We start from the raw sequence: 19,765 nt of genomic DNA, 5'->3' as shown, positions 1-19,765 counted from the left end.
AGTGCACCACCCTCTGCTCCCAAAACCTGTCTTGCCTTGAACCGCAGACCCTTCCAGGGCAGGGTGGGTCAGCGTAGGGGGCCCTCTGCTCCCTCCACATGTGCCCCAGTCCTTTCTTTGTGGCCTGAGGCAGTCCCCCACGAGCTGCATCCAAGCTCAGCGTGCAGAACACCCTGCAAGGCCCAGTGTCCCCCCCGCCACCTGCCTGAGCAGCACCTGAGCCCGTCTGCAAGGACACGGCCATCGACACACAGACAGCTCAGCAGAGCGCACAAGCCCGGCCCATGCAGCCCGGGGGCCCGGAGCGGCCGGCCCCACACCCACACGACAGACGGAAGGCGCAGGCACAGTCGTGGCGAAGGGGCTGGCAGGGGTGGACGCCCACAGCCCCTGCAGAGGGGCTGACGGTCTCCTCAGAGAGGAGCTGTGTCCACCCCTGGGTGCTAAGACGGCGGTGGATGGACAGACAGATGCGCCAGACAAGGGGCTGAGACAGAACGAGGGGAGCACACGGTGGGGCCGGCGTCTGGCCTCAAGCTCACAGAGGCCGCTCCTCCTCGCATTCCCAGTGGGCTCAGAGGACCACCCGGGGCGGGGATGACACAGGACAGCAGGCAGTGCCGGGGTGGCAGCACAGATGGCACGGAGGACACAGAGGGCTCAGCACGAACGGAGCCGTTACCTGGGGCGGCAGTGGCCTCCGGCGTGGCCGGGCGTCCGTGGGAGCTGGGCAGGCACTCCATCTAGGTGCCCAGGAAGGGAGCACGAGGAGGGGCACCCTCGTGTTCGCCTGAGGACCTGGCACTTTCTGAAACACTGAGGCACGTTGGACTCAGCTGTTTAAGGGACAACTAGGGAGAAGAGGCCAACACAGCACAGCGTGGCTTCCGCGTCTCCAAGATGCTGCCCGACAGTTGGCAGCACCCATGTCGGTCTCGGTTCCACCCCTGCCTTGGCCCATCTGCACCCAGCTGGTGGGGCCGCGGGCTCCCTCCCTCAGGGCCTCGCTGGTCTCCTTGGTTCTGGTCTGTGCAGATATGCTTCGGGCAGGGACTGCCTGGCAGTTCTGCTGTGACCAGGGTCATGGCCCCTGGGACAGGGTGCAAGGCAGCCATGGGGGCTGCTGCCCTGATGGGACTCTGGTCCTGGAGGAGGACTCTATGTCCTTGGGTGTCCCTAGCCAGGGTCAGGGCAGGCAGTCCCGGGGGGCCTAGAAGTGGGGCAGGTTTGTCCATCCAGAGCCGGGGACCCAGAGAAGGGAGGATGGCACATGTGCTGATTAGAGTGGGGGCCAGAAGGGTGCGCTGGCCAAGTGTGTCCCATCAGTCTCATCAGAAAGGGTCGGTGACCAGCCTTATGTAAGTCATCGAAGTTAGAATGCACCCTCACACCCTATACAAAAACAAAACTCAAAATGGTTTAAAGACTTAAATATAAGACATGACACCATAAAACTCCTAGAAGAAAGCATAGGCAAAATATTCTGATATAAACCGTATCAATGTTTTCTTAGTCTCCCAAGGAAACAAGCAATAGCAAAAACAAATCAATGGGACCTAATCAAACTTACCAACTTTTGCACAAAGGAAACCGTAAACAGACAACCTATGGACTGGGAGAAAACATCTGCAAATAATATGACTGACAAAGGCTTAACTTCCAAAATATACGAGCAGCTCATGTACCTCAACAACAAACAACCCAATCAATAAATGGACAGAAGACCTAAGTAGATGTTTGTCCAAAGAAGACACACAGATGGCTAAGAGACATGAGCAAAGATGCTCAACATCACTAATTATTAGAGAAATGCAAATCAAAACTACACTGAGGTACCAAACTCATTAGGAAGTCTACAAATAAGAAATGGTAGAGTGAAATTGGTACGGACACTATGGGAAACAGTATGGAGGCTCCTCAAAAAACTAAACTAGAGTTGCCATGTGATCTAGTAATATCCCACTCCTGAGCAAATATATCCCAAGGAAACTGGAATTCAAAAAGATACACGGACCCCTATGTTCATAGCAGTACTATTCACAATAGCCAAGACACAGAAAAACCTAAATGTCCATTGACAGATGAATAAATTAAAAATGATTATATATACAATGGAATATTACTCAGTCATAAAAAGAATGGAATGATGCTATTTTGCAGCAACATGAATAGACTTAGAAATTATACTAAGTAAATCAGAAAGACATGTCATATGATACCACTTATAAGTAGAATTTAAAAAATGATACAAATGAATTTACCTACAAAAGAGAAATAGACTCATAGAGAACAGAGGTGTGGTTGCCAAGGGGGAGGAGGGATGGATCCAGAGTTTGGGATTAACAGTTGAAAATTATTATTTACAGAATGGATAAACAAGGTCCTACAGTAGCGCAGGCGATTAAGTACCCTATGATAAACTATCAAAAAAGAATATAAAAAAGAATATATATATGTATAAAATAATCACTTTGCGATATGACAGAAATTAACACAGCACTATAAATCAACTACACTTCAATTTAAAAAAAGGATTGGTGGCAAATCCACAGTGTCACCTGCACCAGGAAGATCTTCCCCAAGAGGCTGCCTGGCTCTGAGCCAACTGTCTTTATCTCCTTGCCCGAAACAGTGTGACCGTGGAAGCGTGTGCTGTGTACACCCTGCAGGGAAAACAGTGTGACCGCGGAAGCGTGTGCCGTGTACACCCGGCAGGGAAAACAGTGTGACCGTGGAAGCGTGAGCCGTGTACACCCTGCAGGGAAAACAGTGTGACCGTGGAAGCGTGTGCTGTGTACACCCTGCAGGGAAAACAGCGTGACCGTGGAAGTGTGTGCTGTGTACACCCTGCAGGGAAAACAGTGTGACCGTGGAAGCGTGTGCTGTGTACACCCTGCAGGGAAAACAGCGTGACCGTGGAAGTGTGTGCTGTGTACAGCCTGAAGGGAAAACAGTGTGACCGTGGAAGCGTGTGCCGTGTACAGCCTGAAGGGAAAACAGTGTGACCGTGGAAGTGTGTGCTGTGTACACCCCGCAGGGAAAACAGTGTGACCGTGGAAGTGTGTGCTGTGTACAGCCTGCAGGGAAAACAGTGTGACCGCGGAAGTGTGTGCTGTGTACAGCCTGCAGGGAAAACAGTGTGACCGCGGAAGTGTGTGCTGTGTACACCTGCAGGGAAAACAGTGTGACCGTGGAAGCGTGTGCTGTGTACACCCTGCAGGGAAAACAGTGTGACCGTGGAAGCGTGTGCTGTGTACAGTCTGCAGGGAAAACAGTGTGTCCGTGGAAGTGTGTGCTGTGTACAGTCTGCAGGGAAAACAGTGTGTCCGTGGAAGCGTGTGCCGTGTACAGCCTGAAGGGAAAACAGTGTGACCGTGGAAGTGTGTGCTGTGTACACCCCGCAGGGAAAACAGTGTGACCGTGGAAGTGTGTGCTGTGTACAGCCTGCAGGGAAAACAGTGTGACCGCGGAAGTGTGTGCTGTGTACAGCCTGCAGGGAAAACAGCATGACCGCGGAAGTGTGTGCTGTGTACAGCCTGCAGGGAAAACAGTGTGACCGCGGAAGTGTGTGCTGTGTACACCTGCAGGGAAAACAGTGTGACCGTGGAAGCGTGTGCTGTGTACACCCTGCAGGGAAAACAGTGTGACCGTGGAAGCGTGTGCTGTGTACAGTCTGCAGGGAAAACAGTGTGTCCGTGGAAGCGTGTGCTGTGTACAGTCTGCAGGGAAAACAGTGTGTCCGTGGAAGCATGTGCCGTGTACAGCCTGCAAGATTAGAGGAAGCAGGTGGCTGCTGCAATTGCTCCAGGCCTCTGGAGCAACTCTCTCCTGCAAGCCCTGGCCAGAGACCCCAGGGTGGGACACCCCTACCCTTTAGCACCAGAGGAAAGGGCAAGGCCTCCATGGGTGCCCACTACCTTCTGGAACATTCTGTGAAAGAACAAGCTTATAAGCCATTCCAAGAACACCTTAGTGACCCAGGGGGGGTGGCTGGGGTCAATGGTGGGATGACAAAACAGGACAAGATTTGGACTGGGGCCACTGTTGATCTTCCTGTCCTGCAAATGTCTGTCACGGCCAGGGGCGGATGCTGGGGCCAGTCAACAGCAGACCACCCAGACCCGGAACAAGCGCCTCTTAACCCAAACGGGAGATGTCGGAGTGTGCGAGGGTCAGAGCTGTCAGGATGCCAGGGCTCTTCCCCCAAGGAGGGCCACGAAGCACTCTGGCAGAGGAAGAGGGGCTGGGTTCTGTCCCCCTCCTGAGCAGGGACATGGGGACAGTGGCAGCTTTTACATGGAATCCATTTGCATTCTTGGATGGGGGCAGGCTTGAAGTCCTGGGTGTGGTGAAGGCAGGAGTGAGCCAGCTCCCTGCCCCTTGTCCCCACTGCCCAGTCCTCTGCAGACCGCCTGGCCTGACAGGGTGGGACCCTTGCAGCCGAGCAGCATTCGGGTTCAGCCTCCCGAAGACGTTGGTCACTGAGGATTTGGGGGAATCGCCTTGGGTTATCTTCTGAATCCACTTCTTGAATGAGAAAAGAGGTGGTTCTGAGAACACCCAGGAAGCACGAAGTGCAGCTTGTACCCTGGAGCGATTTCGGAGCAGGAGGCATGGAGGGCAGTTACAGCGCGTATTCCAACTTGGCCCAGACGGTTTTCTCTTACCACGTGTCTTCCATAGCTTCAGAACGTCGGCCCTTCTGGACTTGATTTGGTCTCTTCCCCAGAGCTGTGAGCTTGGGCAAAGCCGAGCAAGGTCCCGCAGCCAACCAGCAGCGCCTTGTGACCCCCCCTGCCCTGGGAGAACCACCAGGACAGGCAGGCCCCGCGGCCGCTGGGCTGTGCGCTCCCCAGTTCACCGTACCCCTGGGGCTCTGCTCCAGGCAGAGGCCGCACCAGCCTCCCTGGGCCTTCACCCCCTTTCAGTACCTCCAGGGGAGCAGATCTGCTGGGCCCTGATAACTCAGAGGGACCACAAGGGCAGCAGAGTGGGGGCTGCTCGGCTGGGGGCAGGAGATGCAGGTGTCTCAAGAGCATCTCGTCACGGGAGGGACAGAGGCAGGGGAGAAGGAGGGCCCAGGATGCTCGTGCTAAGCCGCCGTCCAAGTCATTTCCCCCCACACCGTGATCTGAGGAGCACTCGTCTCCAGTTATTCAGGAATCACACTGCAGCTCAGGAGAAGGGTAGCAACATAAATAAACACCAAACAACAGATAAACTACTTGTGGTTCAGTAGTTAGGACTCTGCACTCCCACAGCCAGGGGCCTGGGTTTGATCTCTGGATGGGGAGCCAAGATCTCACAAGCCACGCAGTGTGGCCAAAACCAAACCCAAACCCAAACCTAACAAAGGCAGCAAAGAAGAGGGAGGGTCCAGGCCTTGCTAGAGTGGCCCAGCTGCCCATAGGGAGGTCAGCATCACGGTGACAAGCAAGGGGGTGAAGGGACTGCCGTCTTTGTAAAGGGCCATGTGCCAGCTTCACGTGGCAATCTTCCCAGGGAACAGGGTTGGGGTGGGACGGAGGGAGCAGCGCGGCCCTGACCCAGGCACAGGCGCCCAGAGCGGTGGGCTCTCCCCACCTGGCTGCCGGTGCTTGCTTTCCAGGGGCACCAGGGAAAGGACCATCACCAAGTGGGAGTTAGAGGTGGCCACTGGGGTGGAAGCTGGAAAGCCTGACGTAGCCCCTTGGCCACGTTAGGGCAGAGGGGATGTGTGCATGGGCATGACGGGCAGCAGAGCCACCAACTGCCGGGCAGAGGTGTGCGCCTGCTCCCCCGCGCGTACCTGTGGCTCTCTCCACAGCCATGGCACTGTCCCCAGACCCGTCCTGGTCCCTAGCCCTTGAGGGACTTTAATACTCACCAGCCCAGGAGCCAGCCAGGCCAGGTTCAGATCCATGCCCAGAGACTGGTCTGAAGGGCACTCAGCCCAAGGAGCCCAAAGCCAGCCTGGCAGCTGATCACCAGGCTCCACCCCGATTGTGGCCAAAGCACCCAGCAGAGGCACAGGGAACCCAGACAGAGGGCCAGGCCAGACCCGCCAGCTTCCAGAGAGAGGAAACCCGAGAGCCCAAGGACAGGTCCAAGGGAAGCGAAGGCCGGAGCCGAGAGCGGAGGCAGGCTCAGCAGACCCCAGACCCTGCTCTGGCCTGGGTCAGAGGGTCTCCGGAGCTGCTGGGAACACAGGCTGACCAGCACAAGAAAACCAGGGCAACTTACTAACTCTAGTCAGGGGCCGCTCAAAATCTGGCCACTTCCACATCGGCACTGCAAGGAAACACAAGGCTTGGTTGGTGCAGGTAGAGGGGTGGGAGCACTGAGGACCCCGAGGGGACGCAAGCTGGACGGAGGATGGGGGCTCCTGGCAGTTAGGCACGCTGCCTGGAGCCAGACCCACTGAACGCAGGGCAGAGCTGGTTGTCCAGCCCTGGGAGGGCATCCCGGGATCAAACCCACGTGACTCTCACCGGGGCAGGGGCCTCCCCAGCTGTGCCCAGGGAGAGACATGTGGGCCAATGCGACTGTCTGCACCTCATTCTGTTGGCGAGGTGGCCAGGCTTGCACACAGCCCAGAAGCACGCAGCAGGGCTGGAAGGAGGCGCACACTCAACTGGATGCAATAAATAAAACTTTTATTCAAACAACTGCAGTACAGGGCACAATTCAGATTAAAAAAAAAAAAAAGGGAAAGGAAACAGGAAAAATATTTTCAGCACTTTTACATCTTCATACAAGTTTTGCGGGTTTGTGTCTACATTCATCCATTGAGCATGGAATCCCCTGGATTTGAGATCTTTTAGCAAAATTAGAACACCAACATAGAAGGTTCTTTTTTTTTTTTTTTACAAAGGTCCGTGTTCTGGCTTTGTTTTCTCCTTAAATTATAAAACAGGGTCTGTCTGCGTCTTGAGCTGCTTCTCTCACACACGCTACCAGGCACGTCCTAGTCCACAGGAGGGGGCGGGAGGGTTTGGCTAAATCACATCAGAAAAAGGTCCACAGCTTCACGGGGCTCCTGCGGTGGGAAGGGTGGAGCGGCTGCGCCCTCGCTCACTTCCCAGATTCAAGGCGTGAAGGGCAACAGCAGGAGCCAGTGGGTCCAGCGTGTCTGCTTCTGAAGCCACCGAGACACACGAGAGCGTTTAGGGAGGACGGGGCGGGTGCGGGGAGGCGCCCGGAGCCGCCCTCACTCCGACATGGGCGGGTCAGAGAAACGATTTCCAGAACACGTGGGGGCGGGGGTGGTCTCTGGAGGTCTTTGGAATGTCCGAGTGCGGCTGGGCCCCCTCCCCACCAGCGCCCTGTGCGGTCACGGCCATGGTGCCCGAGGCTGGCACCGCGCTCTGGTCTGCACATTGTTCAGCGGCGTCCGGGACCAGGGAGCCGTCAGGGGCCCGGCGGGCGGGCGGGCGGGCAGGGCCGGGGCCTCCCTCACAGGAGCGGCCAGCTTCCTCAGGAGGCCCCCCCAGCTTGGCCCCAGCCCCTCTCTGGGTGCGGCCTGGAGGGGCGCCCCCTGGGTCCAGAGCCTCTTGGAGCCCCCAGCACCCCCCTCTCCCGACACAGATGCCAGTGTGCGCTGGGGGGTCGGATGCGAGATAACAGTACGTACACCGGAGTCCATGCATATGTTTTTGTTGTTCAGGAAAAAAAGAAGTCCTTTTCCTGTTTTTCACCTTTTTGTTGTTTTTTTTTTTGAATTTTTCTTTTTCTTCAAACTTTAGACCTGGCTCATGGTGAGCCTTCAAAGAGGGACAGCGCATTGTGAGTACGGCGGTGGAAGGGGGGCTGCGGTGAGGACGCCCTGCCCGCGCTGCCTGGCGGCAGGCCCCGCCTGGCGGGACACACAGGGAGCCGGGGGCGGGTGTGTAAACACGGGGAGCAGGTATGGGGCAGCACCATGGACCCTGGGGGATCACAGAGTCTGGGGTCACCAACCAAAGGCGGGGAGTGGGCAAGTGGGAAAGAAAAACGACTGAGGAAGAAACCAACGAGAGCGGAGGAGGAAACCGATGGAGACAGACAGACGGGGGCGGGGGCGGCGGGGCTCTTCGAGCGGCTGCCCGGTCAGCGTCCTCACACTGTGGACACCAGCGTGCCGCTGCCGCTGCGAACAAAGCAGAGGACAGCTGCCGGGCCACACGCGTCCCCGCGGCCGGCCAGCTGGTCCTCAGGGAGCGGGGGCGGGAACCCCCAGAGCCCGGGCCAGGGCCCCGGTCAGGGGCACAGGGGGCAGACGAGCCCCCCGCCTGGCTGCCAGGAAAGAGCTGGGCCGCAGAGCAACCAGCCAAGGGGTCGCGCGGCGGCGGTGGGCAGCCCGGAGGCCCCCCCAGGAGAGAATGAGGGGCCCAAGAGCGGCTGCAGTGGGTCCCTGGCTCCAGCCTGGGCACAGGGCCAGGCCTGGATCCCACCCACCCACAAGGGGAGCGTGAAGGCAGCTCCGGGAGGGGCCACTTCCCCCAACAGGCGATATCCAGGGACCCCCAGCTGCTGCCAGGGGTCAGGGCATCCTGCACTGAGGGTCCTGCCCTACAGAGCGGACTGGGGAGGGCACAGCGGGGTGAGGGTCAGAGACCAGGCGCCCCAGGCCCTGCTCACTGTCTTGGAGTGGAGACACTGTGGTCTCCAGCCCGGCCCCAACCAAGCAGGCCTGGAGAGGGACCACCCGACTCCAGTTTCCGGTGGGATGGCTCCCCACCGCCCACAGCTCCCGAAGACGAGTCTGAAAATCTCTTACCTGCTCACGGCCCGTGCCCCATAATCATCCAGACCCTGGTGAGGAAGACAGAAGCAGGTCAGGCTGGGGAACCAGGGGCTGAGGCGGGGTCTGCAGGACGGGGGCCCCTCCTGATCCCAGGGTGTGTGATGCTGCCTGCGGCTGAGAACATGAAGGGCCCCTCCCACCCCCAGCAGGGCCCTTCCTGATTCACAGGGATGCGTCCTCATCTGGCCAGTGGCTGACGGAGAGCTCACACAAGACAGGTCACCTGATGACCCCCTTCCGCACATGTTCCCTGTGGCCCTTCAGCCGTGTGGGTCATGTGATTAAAAACCTGGTATGTAAGGGTTTCCTGGGGAACAGAGAGCCTGAAACCGTGGAGGGTGGATAGTGGAGGGTGGGGTCTGGGTGGGGAAGCTGGGCTGGCAGAGGCTGATGCAGGGAAGGCAGCCTGCCTCACGCAAGCCTGTGCTGGACCCTGGGCCAAGCATTCCCCTGAGCCCCAACATGCCCACTATATAGCTGCCTGGCCCCAAAGAAGCTGCTGCCCCAGAGTCACTGAGGGGTACTGGGGACACCCTCCTCAGCTCTCTCAGCCTCAAAACCAAGTCCAAAGACTGGGCTGCAAGAGCGGCAAGCAGTGATCAGACCCCTCCAGGCCTGGCCAGCTGTGCCATGGGGCCTGTTAGGGCTGGAGAGGGACTGGGGTGTCTTGCAGGCCGGCCCCATGACCACTGAGGTGCCATGCCTCCCCAAGGCTGGATCAGCCTTGCCCTCCCTGCCATTAGTCCTGACCCAGCCTCACCATCTCCAAAATGTTCCATCCAAAGACCCAGCCACACCACCCGGCCTTGCCCCACCCACCACCTAAGTAATCTTAAATCACGTGTTCCCTGAGCCTAATCATCAATTCTCTGAAGACACCCTGGACACCTCATATAGCACTAGCTAAGCCCTCCTGATGGCAGGGAGGGGTGGGTGAGGCCACTCGGGACACACACACAGACATCTGGACAGGGCGAGTCGGCCACCACGCACCCAGAGCCCTTCCCTGCCCTGCCCGCTTCTGACGTCACGCTGTCAACACGGGAGCCCCCGGGAGCGCCCCCACCCCCCGCTGTTGGGTCAACTCTCTGGCTGCCCAAATTCTAGAGAAACAGGAGTGCTCTTTGATTCCTCTCCCCCCACCTGGGTTCCCCGGCCCCGAGATGGAGTGAGGCCCCCACCTGGAGGCCAGCATGGAACAAAGTTGCTGGCCCCTGCCCATCATGCCACCACAGCAAACGTCCTGGAAGTCCTGGAAGTCTGGGCCCTCTCCCACCCACGAGCTTCCCAGGCAGAGCTGGGGGCACCGTCTACACTCACATCCCAGTCCCACCTTGACCTGAAGACCACCCTGCACGGGAGGACCCGCCAGGTACCCAAGCCTTGATCTTTTCCCCCTGGCTCCCTGGTTCCAGGTAGGCTGACCACACATGCTGGCCCTGCCTCCTAAGAGCCCAGACACACGCTAACTAGAAGGTTCTGGTCACCTCTCAGGCAGAGACAAGGCAGCCACCCATCTACACTCAGACCCACGACGGCAGGAGCCTCCTGGGTCTCAGAGAAGGGGCTCCTCCTCCCAAGAGGTGGCGTTCAGAGTGATCCCCAGGCTGAGAGGAGGGCGGGCAGAGGGGCCTCTGTGCGTCCCTGGAGCCCTGAGACTAGAGAGGATGCTGGGCCGTGACCCCTGAGCAGGCCACCACAGCAGTGTGAAGGCCAAGTCCAAACCCCCCAGAGCACCAGGCCTTCTGGTGGAGGCACCCTGAACCCACCCACCTTCAGCCCCCGCCGTGGCCCTGCACTCACCTGGGAGAAGGCGGGCACGGCCACGCTGTAGGGCCTCTGCTTGAAGGTGCCGGCCGTCTGGGTGGGGAAGGCCCGGGAGGACGTCCCGTAGTCGGGCGGCGGGAGGGCCAGGTCCTCCTTGTCCAGGAGGTTGCCCGTGCTGCTGCTCTTGCCCTGCTGCAGGCTGTGGGGGTGGGCAGGGCGGTCAGCCAGGCCCGCCTGGGCTCCCTGCGCCCCTTGGCCCCCCAAGGAGGGAGGAACAGAAGGCGGCAGTGGTGCTGCCCGGGTGGGCCTGGGCCTCCCCTGGCCCCCACCCCACCCCCTCGTAAGAGCAGAGTGTGAGGCCTGCTGGGGGGGGGGGGTGGTGTGGGAGCCGAGTCACGCTTGCTGACATCTCAGGTGAGCCCCCCCTCCCCACACAGCTCAGACACTTCCACCCCTCACAGCACCTCCACACCCCTGGACCCAAGGGTCTCAGACATGCAGCCCCTGCCCCGAGCTACAAGCCACCTGCCCCGTCAGCATGCTCACCTCATGTGCAACCTGTCCCCGCCATCGTTGTCCAGGACTCGGGTGTAGGAGAAGGGAAACCAGCCCCGCCTGGAAGAGGAGGCCCCGTCAGAGCACGTCCTCTGGCCCCAGGTCCCACCCGCTCCCCAGCCCAGCTGCACGCATCTGAGGAGGGGGCGTGTGCACACACTCCAGGAAGACCAGGAGACCCCACTCGGGCATCCATCCAGCTCTGAGCCACCCTGCCCTGGAGGGGAGTGAGGCTGTGAGTGAGCAAAGGTGCCAGGACTGAGCAGGGCTCTAACTTCTTCAACAAGCATGATGGGATTCCTGGCTCAGCTCCACATGGCTGCAAAGCCATGGCACCAACAGGAGACGCTGCCTGGAGCCACCACGGGGCCACGGGGAGGGTGCCATGCGCATAGGTGGGGTGCCAGGCTGAGTCAAGGGACGTGGAAGCAAGGGCTGGTAGGGGCCTGCGGCCATGTCTGTCCCTCCTAATGGACCCGTGGGACCTGGATAATCGGTCTGAAGGAGGACCCAGAGCCAGGACGCAGAGACCCGGGTCAGGAGGCTGACGCCCCCGCCAGACTCACATCTTGGTCTTCTCGCTCTCTCCATAGTGCCAGCCATCTCGGGCCTCGGGCACCAGCAGGGTGATGAGGTCGCCCTCCTTGAAGCTCAGTAGGGTGCTGTTGTCTCCGGCCGCGTGGGAGAAAATGGCCTTCACCCGCATGCGGCCGTTGCGCTCCAGGCCAGCGGCCATGGAACTCGAGCGTGGCAGGGTCTTGTTCTCAGCTGCCGGGAACAACAGGGCAGGTGTGAGGGGGATCTCCGTCCCGAGCAGGGAAGGGTGCGGTCATCCTCCCATCAGCTCGGCTGTCTGACTGTGAGACACTCGGAGCCCCCAGGTGGGCCTGGAGTTGGACAGTCCACCCTGATGGATGACTGCCAGGCCTCCAGGGCTGTCTGGCTCAGACTCCGGAAGGAGCTGGGAGCTGGGGTGCATGTGGATGCGGCCTCTGACCTGCTGCCCCTTAGCTGGGGCAGTTCTCTGGGCCTGAGGCCTCAGCTTTCCCATCTGCTAATGCGGAGACCTCACAGGCTAAGGCCCACTGGTGGGGCTGCAGGATGGGGAGTGCCGGCCTTGGCAGACGGGCTGGAGGCGGGGACAGGAATGGTCCCACGGTCAGCAAGGTGCTCTCAGTGTCCCTCACGGGCTCTTGTCACTGGCTGAGCTGCTGGCATCCCTGCACCGCCCTGCCCTACCACACTCACTGAGCAGAAAAGCCCAGTCAAGCTCAAGGATCCAGGATGGAAATCTCAAAGCGGTACCCAGGGTGCTGCACACACGCGTGCCCGTGAGCTTCCGGGCTCCCCCCAGCCTCCCCTCAGGGATGTCATGACTGCTATGGGTTGGGTGGACCCAGGGCCCCAGTGGAGTGCTTACTGGTGGCGTAGCTGTTCTTGGGCGCCACGCTCTTGCGCACAGGAAGCGTGTTGGAGTAGGAGTCGCTCAACTTGCTCTGAGACTGCGGGGGAGACGTGGACTTGGGCTGGGCGGCCTTGCGGTCAGCCCACGGGTTGTAGTCCTCGCTGTCTGGGCCCGAGACGCCGTTCATGACGGGTGCGTTCTCCTGGGCAGACAGCCGCTGTCGAGAAGGGATGGCGTGGGTGTGGTGTGGCAGGAGGGCCCGGGCCGGCAAGGCCCCCTGTTAGGGAGCCCCAGGGCGCCAACCACCGGCAGCGAGGGGAACCACCCTCCCCACACCCACAGAACTTTCCGCAGCAAGGACTTACCCCCACAAACGGGGCCAGCTCGGGGGGCACCGGCAGGGGCTTGGCCCCCGGAATGGGGTCTGAGATGACCAGGTTGGACTTGGAGGCCGACAGGCCACTGGGGAGGATGGAGCCGTTACTGTTGCCCATCTGCTGCATCAGCTGCACGGCGCGGTCGGGGATCTTGTTGGGGTCGGCGCAGGCCTGCTGCCATAGCGGCAGCTTCTGTGCCAGCAGCTCCTTGCCCTGGAGTGGAAGCAGCCGAACAGGGCGGGCGTGAGGGCCAGCCTCAGGCTCCCGCAGCCAAGGGGCCTCCCTGCAGGGCCGGGAGAGGCCAGGGCCTCTCGCCCACCTCACAGACACCGCCCCTCGGCTCCCAGCTGGTACCAGGTGGCTCCTGAAGAGACACACCCGACCCCAGGTGGGCACACTTGGCTGGGGCTGCTCTTTGCCAGGTGGGGTGCCTCCACCAGGTGAGACACCTCTAAGACCTGGGAAAGGGGCCGGATATGGTACAGTGAGCCCCCCAGCTGAGAGACCCCTCAGAATGAGGTCAAACCAAGGCCTGACCCGAGAGGAACCTCCCCAGGGGCCTGAGGGAATTGAAAGAACAGGGGCTCCCGTGTTCAGCCACAGAACAGGAATAGGCTCTTTGTGGGCCAACCATGAGGTAGTAGGAAGAGTGCTGTTCAGGCAGACTTGAGGGCCAGGAAACCTCACAGGGACCGAGAGGGGACTGTGGGGAAGGAACAGAGCTGCCCAGGGCCCAACTGTGGTCTGGCCCCTAACCCGGGGCCCTCGAGCCCAGCTGTCCCTCCAGTGTTCCAGAGTCTGCCCAGGACACAGGGGACCATAGGCCCAAGGATCTGACAAAGCACGAGGAAGCCACAGGCCTGAGCAGGGTCCCAGGATGCAGGTGTGGCCAAAAGCAACATACTAGCCTGAGATCCCCTGCAGTCCATTCAGGGGTCCTGAATCCACGGCATGGACACACTTAGGGCCCTGGAAATGGCTGTGCCTCCCCCGTCCTGGCCCTCTGGCCAAAGTGGGCTACCCTACATGCAACACGTGATATAACTGTGTTTCCATGCAGATCCCAGACCCACCCCGGGTGGAGCTGAGGGCAGTCAAGGTCTCCAGGACCTCGGATGGGTCTGTCCAGCCCTCACTGTCTCTCCTCACTTATCTTCCCACTTCTTTTGGCCTCTGTCTGGGGCAGGGAGGTGGCGCCCACATAAGAAAACTGGAAGATGCTGGACAAACAGCCCTTCGGCAGGCCAGGGTCTCCCCACCACCTTCTGGTTTAGACCACGGGCCAGCAGACACTGCATGAGGGCTGGCTGCTCATCTGCATGGAACGTTTAACTGGAAAACAGCCAGGTCAGTTGGTTTACATGTCAGCGGCCACGTTCCCGGTGCAATGGCCAAAACTGAAGACAGTTACAATCCAGCCCATGGCTGAAAGGAATAGTTCATGGGTCTGGGCTGGTGCTGAGAAACTGGGTCAGCAGGGACCCGCACCAACAGGGATAACTCAGGGCTCCCACTCAGATGATTGCCCTGCCATTGTTAGGCCTGAACCCAGGCACCAGGGAAATGCTGGCTGCCTGTTGGTTGGAATAGCAGGTGGGGTCCTGCCTTCACGCCCTGGTGCCCCAGACCCAGGGCCTGTGCCTTTCTCAAACCTCCTGGGGGTCCAGTTTCCTGGGAAGTCATCTCACATAAACAAGATCTGCAACCCCGCAGGAGACAGAGGTGGTGGCATCCTGGAAAAGGATGGCTTTCCTGCCTTCCTTCCAGCACAGATGAGTCCGCGCTCTCCCTGAGCAGCCACAGGGCCCAGCGGCCGCCAGAGGGCGCACACGCCTGCCGCACGGCTGCTGGAGCCGCGTGGGCGCTGCGGCGGCCCTGCCGGAGCACTGCGGCTCTAGCAAGCGCCTCCCTGCTGCCAGCCAGCCCTCCAGGCACAGGACCTGAACGCAAAGTCTCACGCGGCAGGGTGGCCCCACCCCGACCCTGCAGAGGACACAAGGCCCGTCACTGTCCGTGCGCTGCACCTGTGGCAGCAGCAGGCCCAGGCAGGCAGAAGCCTCTCCGTGGAGGCTGAGGGCATCTGTCCCCTGGGCAGCCCCAGCCTGGGGACCAGAAGCTGAGTCGGATCAAACACATGTGAAGTGCTGCCCCCAGAACCCCTTTATGGAAAAAGGACACAAATGAGGGCCTCCCTGGTTGATTTGGGTTGCCAAACCACACCTAAACTCTCAGAACTTTCTGGAATGTTCTAGCTGACAGCTCTGACCCCACTCCAGTTCCTACCTGTGGACTACAGGGAACACAAATCCCACTGAAACTGTTTTTGCAGTGGAGATGTGTCCTCTGGGTCTTGCTGGCCTCAGGGGGCTACGCCAGCCTCTATAGGTGTTGGCACTGCAGTGCCTCCAAAAAAGAGCTCGCTCCCTGGAGGAGCGATATGAACAGTGAAAGTTGAAGTGTTAGTTGTTCAGTCATGTCTCACTCTTTGCGACCCCGTGGACTGTAACTCGCCAGGCTCCTCTGTTCATGAAATTCTCTAGGCAAGAACACTGGAGTAGGCTGTCATTCCCTTCTCCAAGGGATTATCCTGATCCAGGGGTTGAACCCTGGTCTCCTGCATTGCAGGCAGATTCTTAACTGTCAGAGTCACCAGGAAAGCTTGAGTTACTGGTGTAATTGCTCTCAAAAAAAGCACCTGGCAATTTCTACTGGGAGTTGTAAAACATCTGCAACCTTGACCTGGTAACTGTCCTTCCAGAACTCTCCCCCGAGAAGATCGAAAATGCACGGGACGCTCAGCACAGTGTTCCCTCCTCACAGCTCAAGGTGGGGCACGCCCCCGTGTTCCTCAGGGAGGCAGTGTGTGCCAATGAGGGCCCAACCCCGCGCAGAGCAGGCACCCACCTTGGAGTGGTAGGCGGCGGAGTTCTTGGCCACGGCGCACTGCTTCTCCACCAGGAAGCAGAACCTCCTCCTCTCCTCGGTGAGGGCGGTCTTGTAACCGTCGGACACGTAGCTCTCCAGCTCACCCTGCTTGTTGCCGATGGCGTCGATGTACTGGGGGTGGGTGGGAGAGGTACATGAGCCCGCAGCGGGACAACACCCCATCACTTCCCATTCTGAGCAGCGCCACAGGCTGTGGAGGGGAGCACACCTCCCCACCAGCCCACTGGGGTGGGCGCTTGGCTGTGTGACTCACTGTGGCCATGAGGCTGCCCTGCTGAGCCACGGCCCCTGGTGCCCTGGCAGCTGCACGTGGGGGACCACGTGGCAGACTGCCCGGTGAGGCTGGTGTGGCACCTCCCTCAGACCCCGACACCAACCATAAAAGCCATCCTTATAGTCGGAAGACCAGGACAGCTCAGCTGGCACTGTGCACTCGAGAATGACTAGTTCACGCGCGGATCCCTCGGGGGTGGGCAGAGCACACAGTGCGATGCTAGGGCACGCCAGAATACGCTCTGGTTCTGCAGGATGGAAAGTTCCAGTAACAGTCCCAGCAAGACCAGGGGCAGCTGTCCCAGTGAGGCCTGCGGGTCCTCCGCCTGTGTGCGGCCCCGCCTCTGGGACACAGGAGACCCTTCCAGCCCCCTCCCTGTCTCCCCTCTCTCCTCCACGCCCACCCCGCGCTCCACAAGGGGCACAGACTCCTCTGTCCCGAACTGGGATCCCTTTCCATGGCCCCGGCTGGCCAGGGGACCAGCCTTCACAGAATCAAGCCCCGTCCTCCGGCAGGGGCAGACCCGGGCCACGAGGGGGCGGCCTCCCCCGCCTGACTCACCGCCTCCCCCCACAGCTCTGACTCAGCGTGGGTGGGCGGTGCAGAGCTGGGTGGGCGCAGTGCAGGCTGTTCCTGGCCCCTCCCTGCCCCCCACCTCGTAGCGGCACTCAGCTGGAGGGCAAATGCCTGCTGGGCGTGGGTCGTCCCCAGCGCTGTCCCCAGCACAAGGCTCTGCCAGCGTGAGCCTGCCTGCCCAGCACTCTTACCAGCACAGAGATTCTGCTCCCCTGCACCTGTAGACCACCCTGCCTTCAACACTGAACCCCACTCTCCTCGCCCTGAGAGAGCAGCTTAAATGGGCCTCCACGTGGCCAGCCCACTCCCCTACCCTGGAGGATTCTGCCCTGGTCCTCTGGAGCAGCCGCAGGGCTGGCCAGGCCACGAGGTGTGCCCGGGGACAAAGTCCGAGCAGGAGGGGACAGGCCCTCAGGGCAGCCCTGCTGGCTGCTTCCAACCCCCGCCCCCCCGCCCCCCGCCCTGGAGCCCCACGTTATGAAACACGTGCATACCCAGACCTCCAGCCTCTGCCCCTCCAGCCTGCAGAGTGGCTCCTCCAGGAAGCAGGGGAGTCTGCAGATGCGGGGTGCCACGGTGGGCAAGGCCGTGCTGTGTGGAAGGACCCCTTAGGTGCCGCCCACCAAGGGGCTGGCTCACACCCCGAAGCCCCCGTGTGGACAAGAGGCCTGAGGGTGGGAACACCCGCTGGACACAAGGGCCTGGAAGGGGCAGGGCTCGCTCAGAGACGGGGACGCTGATGCAGGCCCCTGCTGCCCGTGCCCCATCACCTAAGCAGTACCTGGTACTAGACTGAAACCCCTAGACGGCCCCCGCCCACTCTGCTCCGTGGCTGTTCTACCCACTCTGGGGGACAGTGGAACATCGGTGTGGCTTTGCAGGCTTCAACCAGCCCTGAACAAAGATGCCTCCCTCAGCCTGTTCTCGAGTACACGGGCGCATCTGGGCTTGGCTGTGATCCCGAGAGCCCCCTAAGGGGCTTCTAGAGTCTCTGCAAAGCTCTAGAAGGAGAAGTTTGGGGTTTAACCCCAGTAAAAGCCCCAGTCAACTGGTCCCTGGAGTCACCACCTCCCGCCCTCCTGGGGGCCGCTCCAGCGCCAGGCAGGCCTGGGAGGCAGGGTGGGTGTGGGGTGACTGGGTAAGAGAGGCTGAGACCCTGAGAAATCAGCACAGAGCCTCAAGAAGGAAGGCCCAAAGGAGGCACCCGCGGTCACCTAAAGAGACCCTGGGGGCAGGGGAAGGCACCTCCGTGAGCGGTTACCCCAGGACAGCGGTGTAAACCGGGACGCGGGCCCCCCGGGTCCACCCGCCCTGAGCCCGCTGCCGAGGACGGCTCCCCCTCGTGCCGCCCGGCGGCCCTGTCTGTCCTGCAGCCGGTTTCTGGGTTTTCAGGCTGCGGTAACGTCTTTCACCTCAATGTTCCCGCTCCCTGGAGGGGAGAGAAACCGGCTCTGGGCAAGCTGGCACGGGGCGCTGGCCTCATTAGCTGCGTGGCAGCCTCCCATGCCAGGGGAGGAAGCGGCGGTTTATTTTTAAGATTTCCATTTACTCAAATGAGCCCCCAGAACAGCCAGAAGCAGCTCAGGTCTCAGGCAGGGACCTGGGGGCTCCCGGAGTCACGCAGTGTCTTTCCAGGACCACACCTGCCCAGGACGGGGCAGGAGAGATGTCGCCTTGGCTGGGGTGCCCAGCCCAGGAGAGCTGCCCCTTCCTCCTCACCCCGCATCCGGCCAGGACCCAGGTTGCCACTTCTGTCGAGGAATGACTGCTGGCCCTCCTGACCTCCTTCCCCAGCGCTGCCTCCTTGCAGAGAGAGGCCACCACTTTGAAGGGCAGACCCTAGAAATCCAGGCCAAGTGAGGAGCTTTGCTTCTGAAGAGGTGGGAGAGGAGGACGCCCCAGGTCACACTGGCTGCTGTGGGCAGGGGACATTCCCAAACATGCAGGAGTGCCTGCACTCTCTGGGACCGAACGAGCCTCACCCAACAGCCCTGAGGAGTTCCAAACAGGCCACAGAAAATGGTCTGAGCCTGTCCCCACCGCAGGCGGGCACCGTGGCCAGGCTCCCAGCGTCCTGCCTCCCCACCCCCTACCCCTGCTCCTGGCTTAGCGGGTGCTATGGTGACGGCACTATAGAAACACCCAGCTGAAAGCATTTAAGACCCACGGAACGCTCCCACTTAGTCACCCTGGGCTGAACAGCCCTGTAATCCGAGAAGACAAAAGTGATCAGGACACACGTCTCCTCTGCGGAGCGGGCCGGTGACTCAGAGCGGGGGAGGGGCGCTCTAGAAAACACCCGGGGCTCTGGTCTCCCTCACCTGATAGGCCACCCAGTTTTCCCACGTTTCTCCAAATTTCTCAGAACCGGCATGAGATCCCTAACCGCTGCAGCTGGGGAGTGACAGTGGGATCCGTGGCCCTCAGCTGTCACTGTCCGTAACCATCACTCCAAGGAGACAAGGCGGGCACCCAGGCAGCTGTGATGGACAGGAAGGAACAGCCGGAATGGGATGCCTCCAGCTGCATCCAGTCACTGGGTACGTTCTGGGGGCAGCCAGTGGCTTCCCTGGAGCCCGCTGACCAGACCTGTGTCCCTCTCCGGTCTGATGCACCCTGCACCCAGGCCAAGAACAGGACGGCCAGCCTTCGGTTCAGCGGATTGTTAAGAATCTCTAAGCACAAAAGCTCCGAGCAGGGCTGGGGACCAAGGCTGAGTCGAGGGCAAGTGCACCCTCCTTCCCGTAGGCGAGCAGGCAGAAAAGCCAGCAGTCAGCAGTACAGGGCAAATGCTGTGGGCACATTCTCAGGCAGAGAGCACAGTGCCCCTCTCAGGAGACACGGATCTGGGCTGCCCATTTTCCCGAGAAGGGGCCCACAACCATCACTAGATCAGCAAAGGGTTCCATGACCAAACAGACCCCACCGCCCACGCCCTGTCCAGTGCACTCACCCACCGGAGTCCAGGAAGAATATGCTGGGAGGGGCGTGCCCACAGCATCCCTGCGCCCAGACCCCAGGAGGGAATGTGGGGCCACTTCTGTCCACACCAGTGGGCAGGACACACTGACAAAGGCCTTGAGGCCCAAGGGGACAGGTCT

General features: G+C 60.5%; 1 protein-coding gene across 5 annotated transcripts in view; it reads right to left on the bottom strand.

The window, feature by feature from the left end:
* The window catches only part of BAIAP2 (BAR/IMD domain containing adaptor protein 2), a 50,962-nt gene that overhangs the window by 1,799 nt on the left and 29,398 nt on the right, over positions 1-19,765 (bottom strand). For 2 of the 5 annotated variants that reach the window (XM_065911033.1, XM_065911036.1), the window contains 7 exons: positions 15,773-15,925; positions 12,857-13,081; positions 12,507-12,708; positions 11,653-11,854; positions 11,078-11,146; positions 10,568-10,730; positions 8,738-8,772 (listed from right to left, as the gene is read on the bottom strand). In XM_065911033.1, the coding sequence (XP_065767105.1) occupies positions 8,738-8,772; positions 10,568-10,730; positions 11,078-11,146; positions 11,653-11,854; positions 12,507-12,708; positions 12,857-13,081; positions 15,773-15,925 (1,049 nt within the window). Of the gene's footprint in view, positions 1-6,222; positions 6,271-6,614; positions 8,108-8,737; positions 8,773-10,567; positions 10,731-11,077; positions 11,147-11,652; positions 11,855-12,506; positions 12,709-12,856; positions 13,082-15,772; positions 15,926-16,855; positions 16,969-19,765 lie in introns of those variants that run through there. The other 3 variants (XM_065911035.1, XM_065911037.1, XM_065911034.1) reach the window with 3 other exon arrangements.

This window comes from Muntiacus reevesi, chromosome 18 (genome assembly GCF_963930625.1).
Source record: "Muntiacus reevesi chromosome 18, mMunRee1.1, whole genome shotgun sequence".
In the NCBI taxonomy this organism is placed as follows: domain Eukaryota; kingdom Metazoa; phylum Chordata; class Mammalia; order Artiodactyla; family Cervidae; genus Muntiacus; species Muntiacus reevesi.
This window is presented reverse-complemented; position numbering and strand designations above follow the sequence as displayed.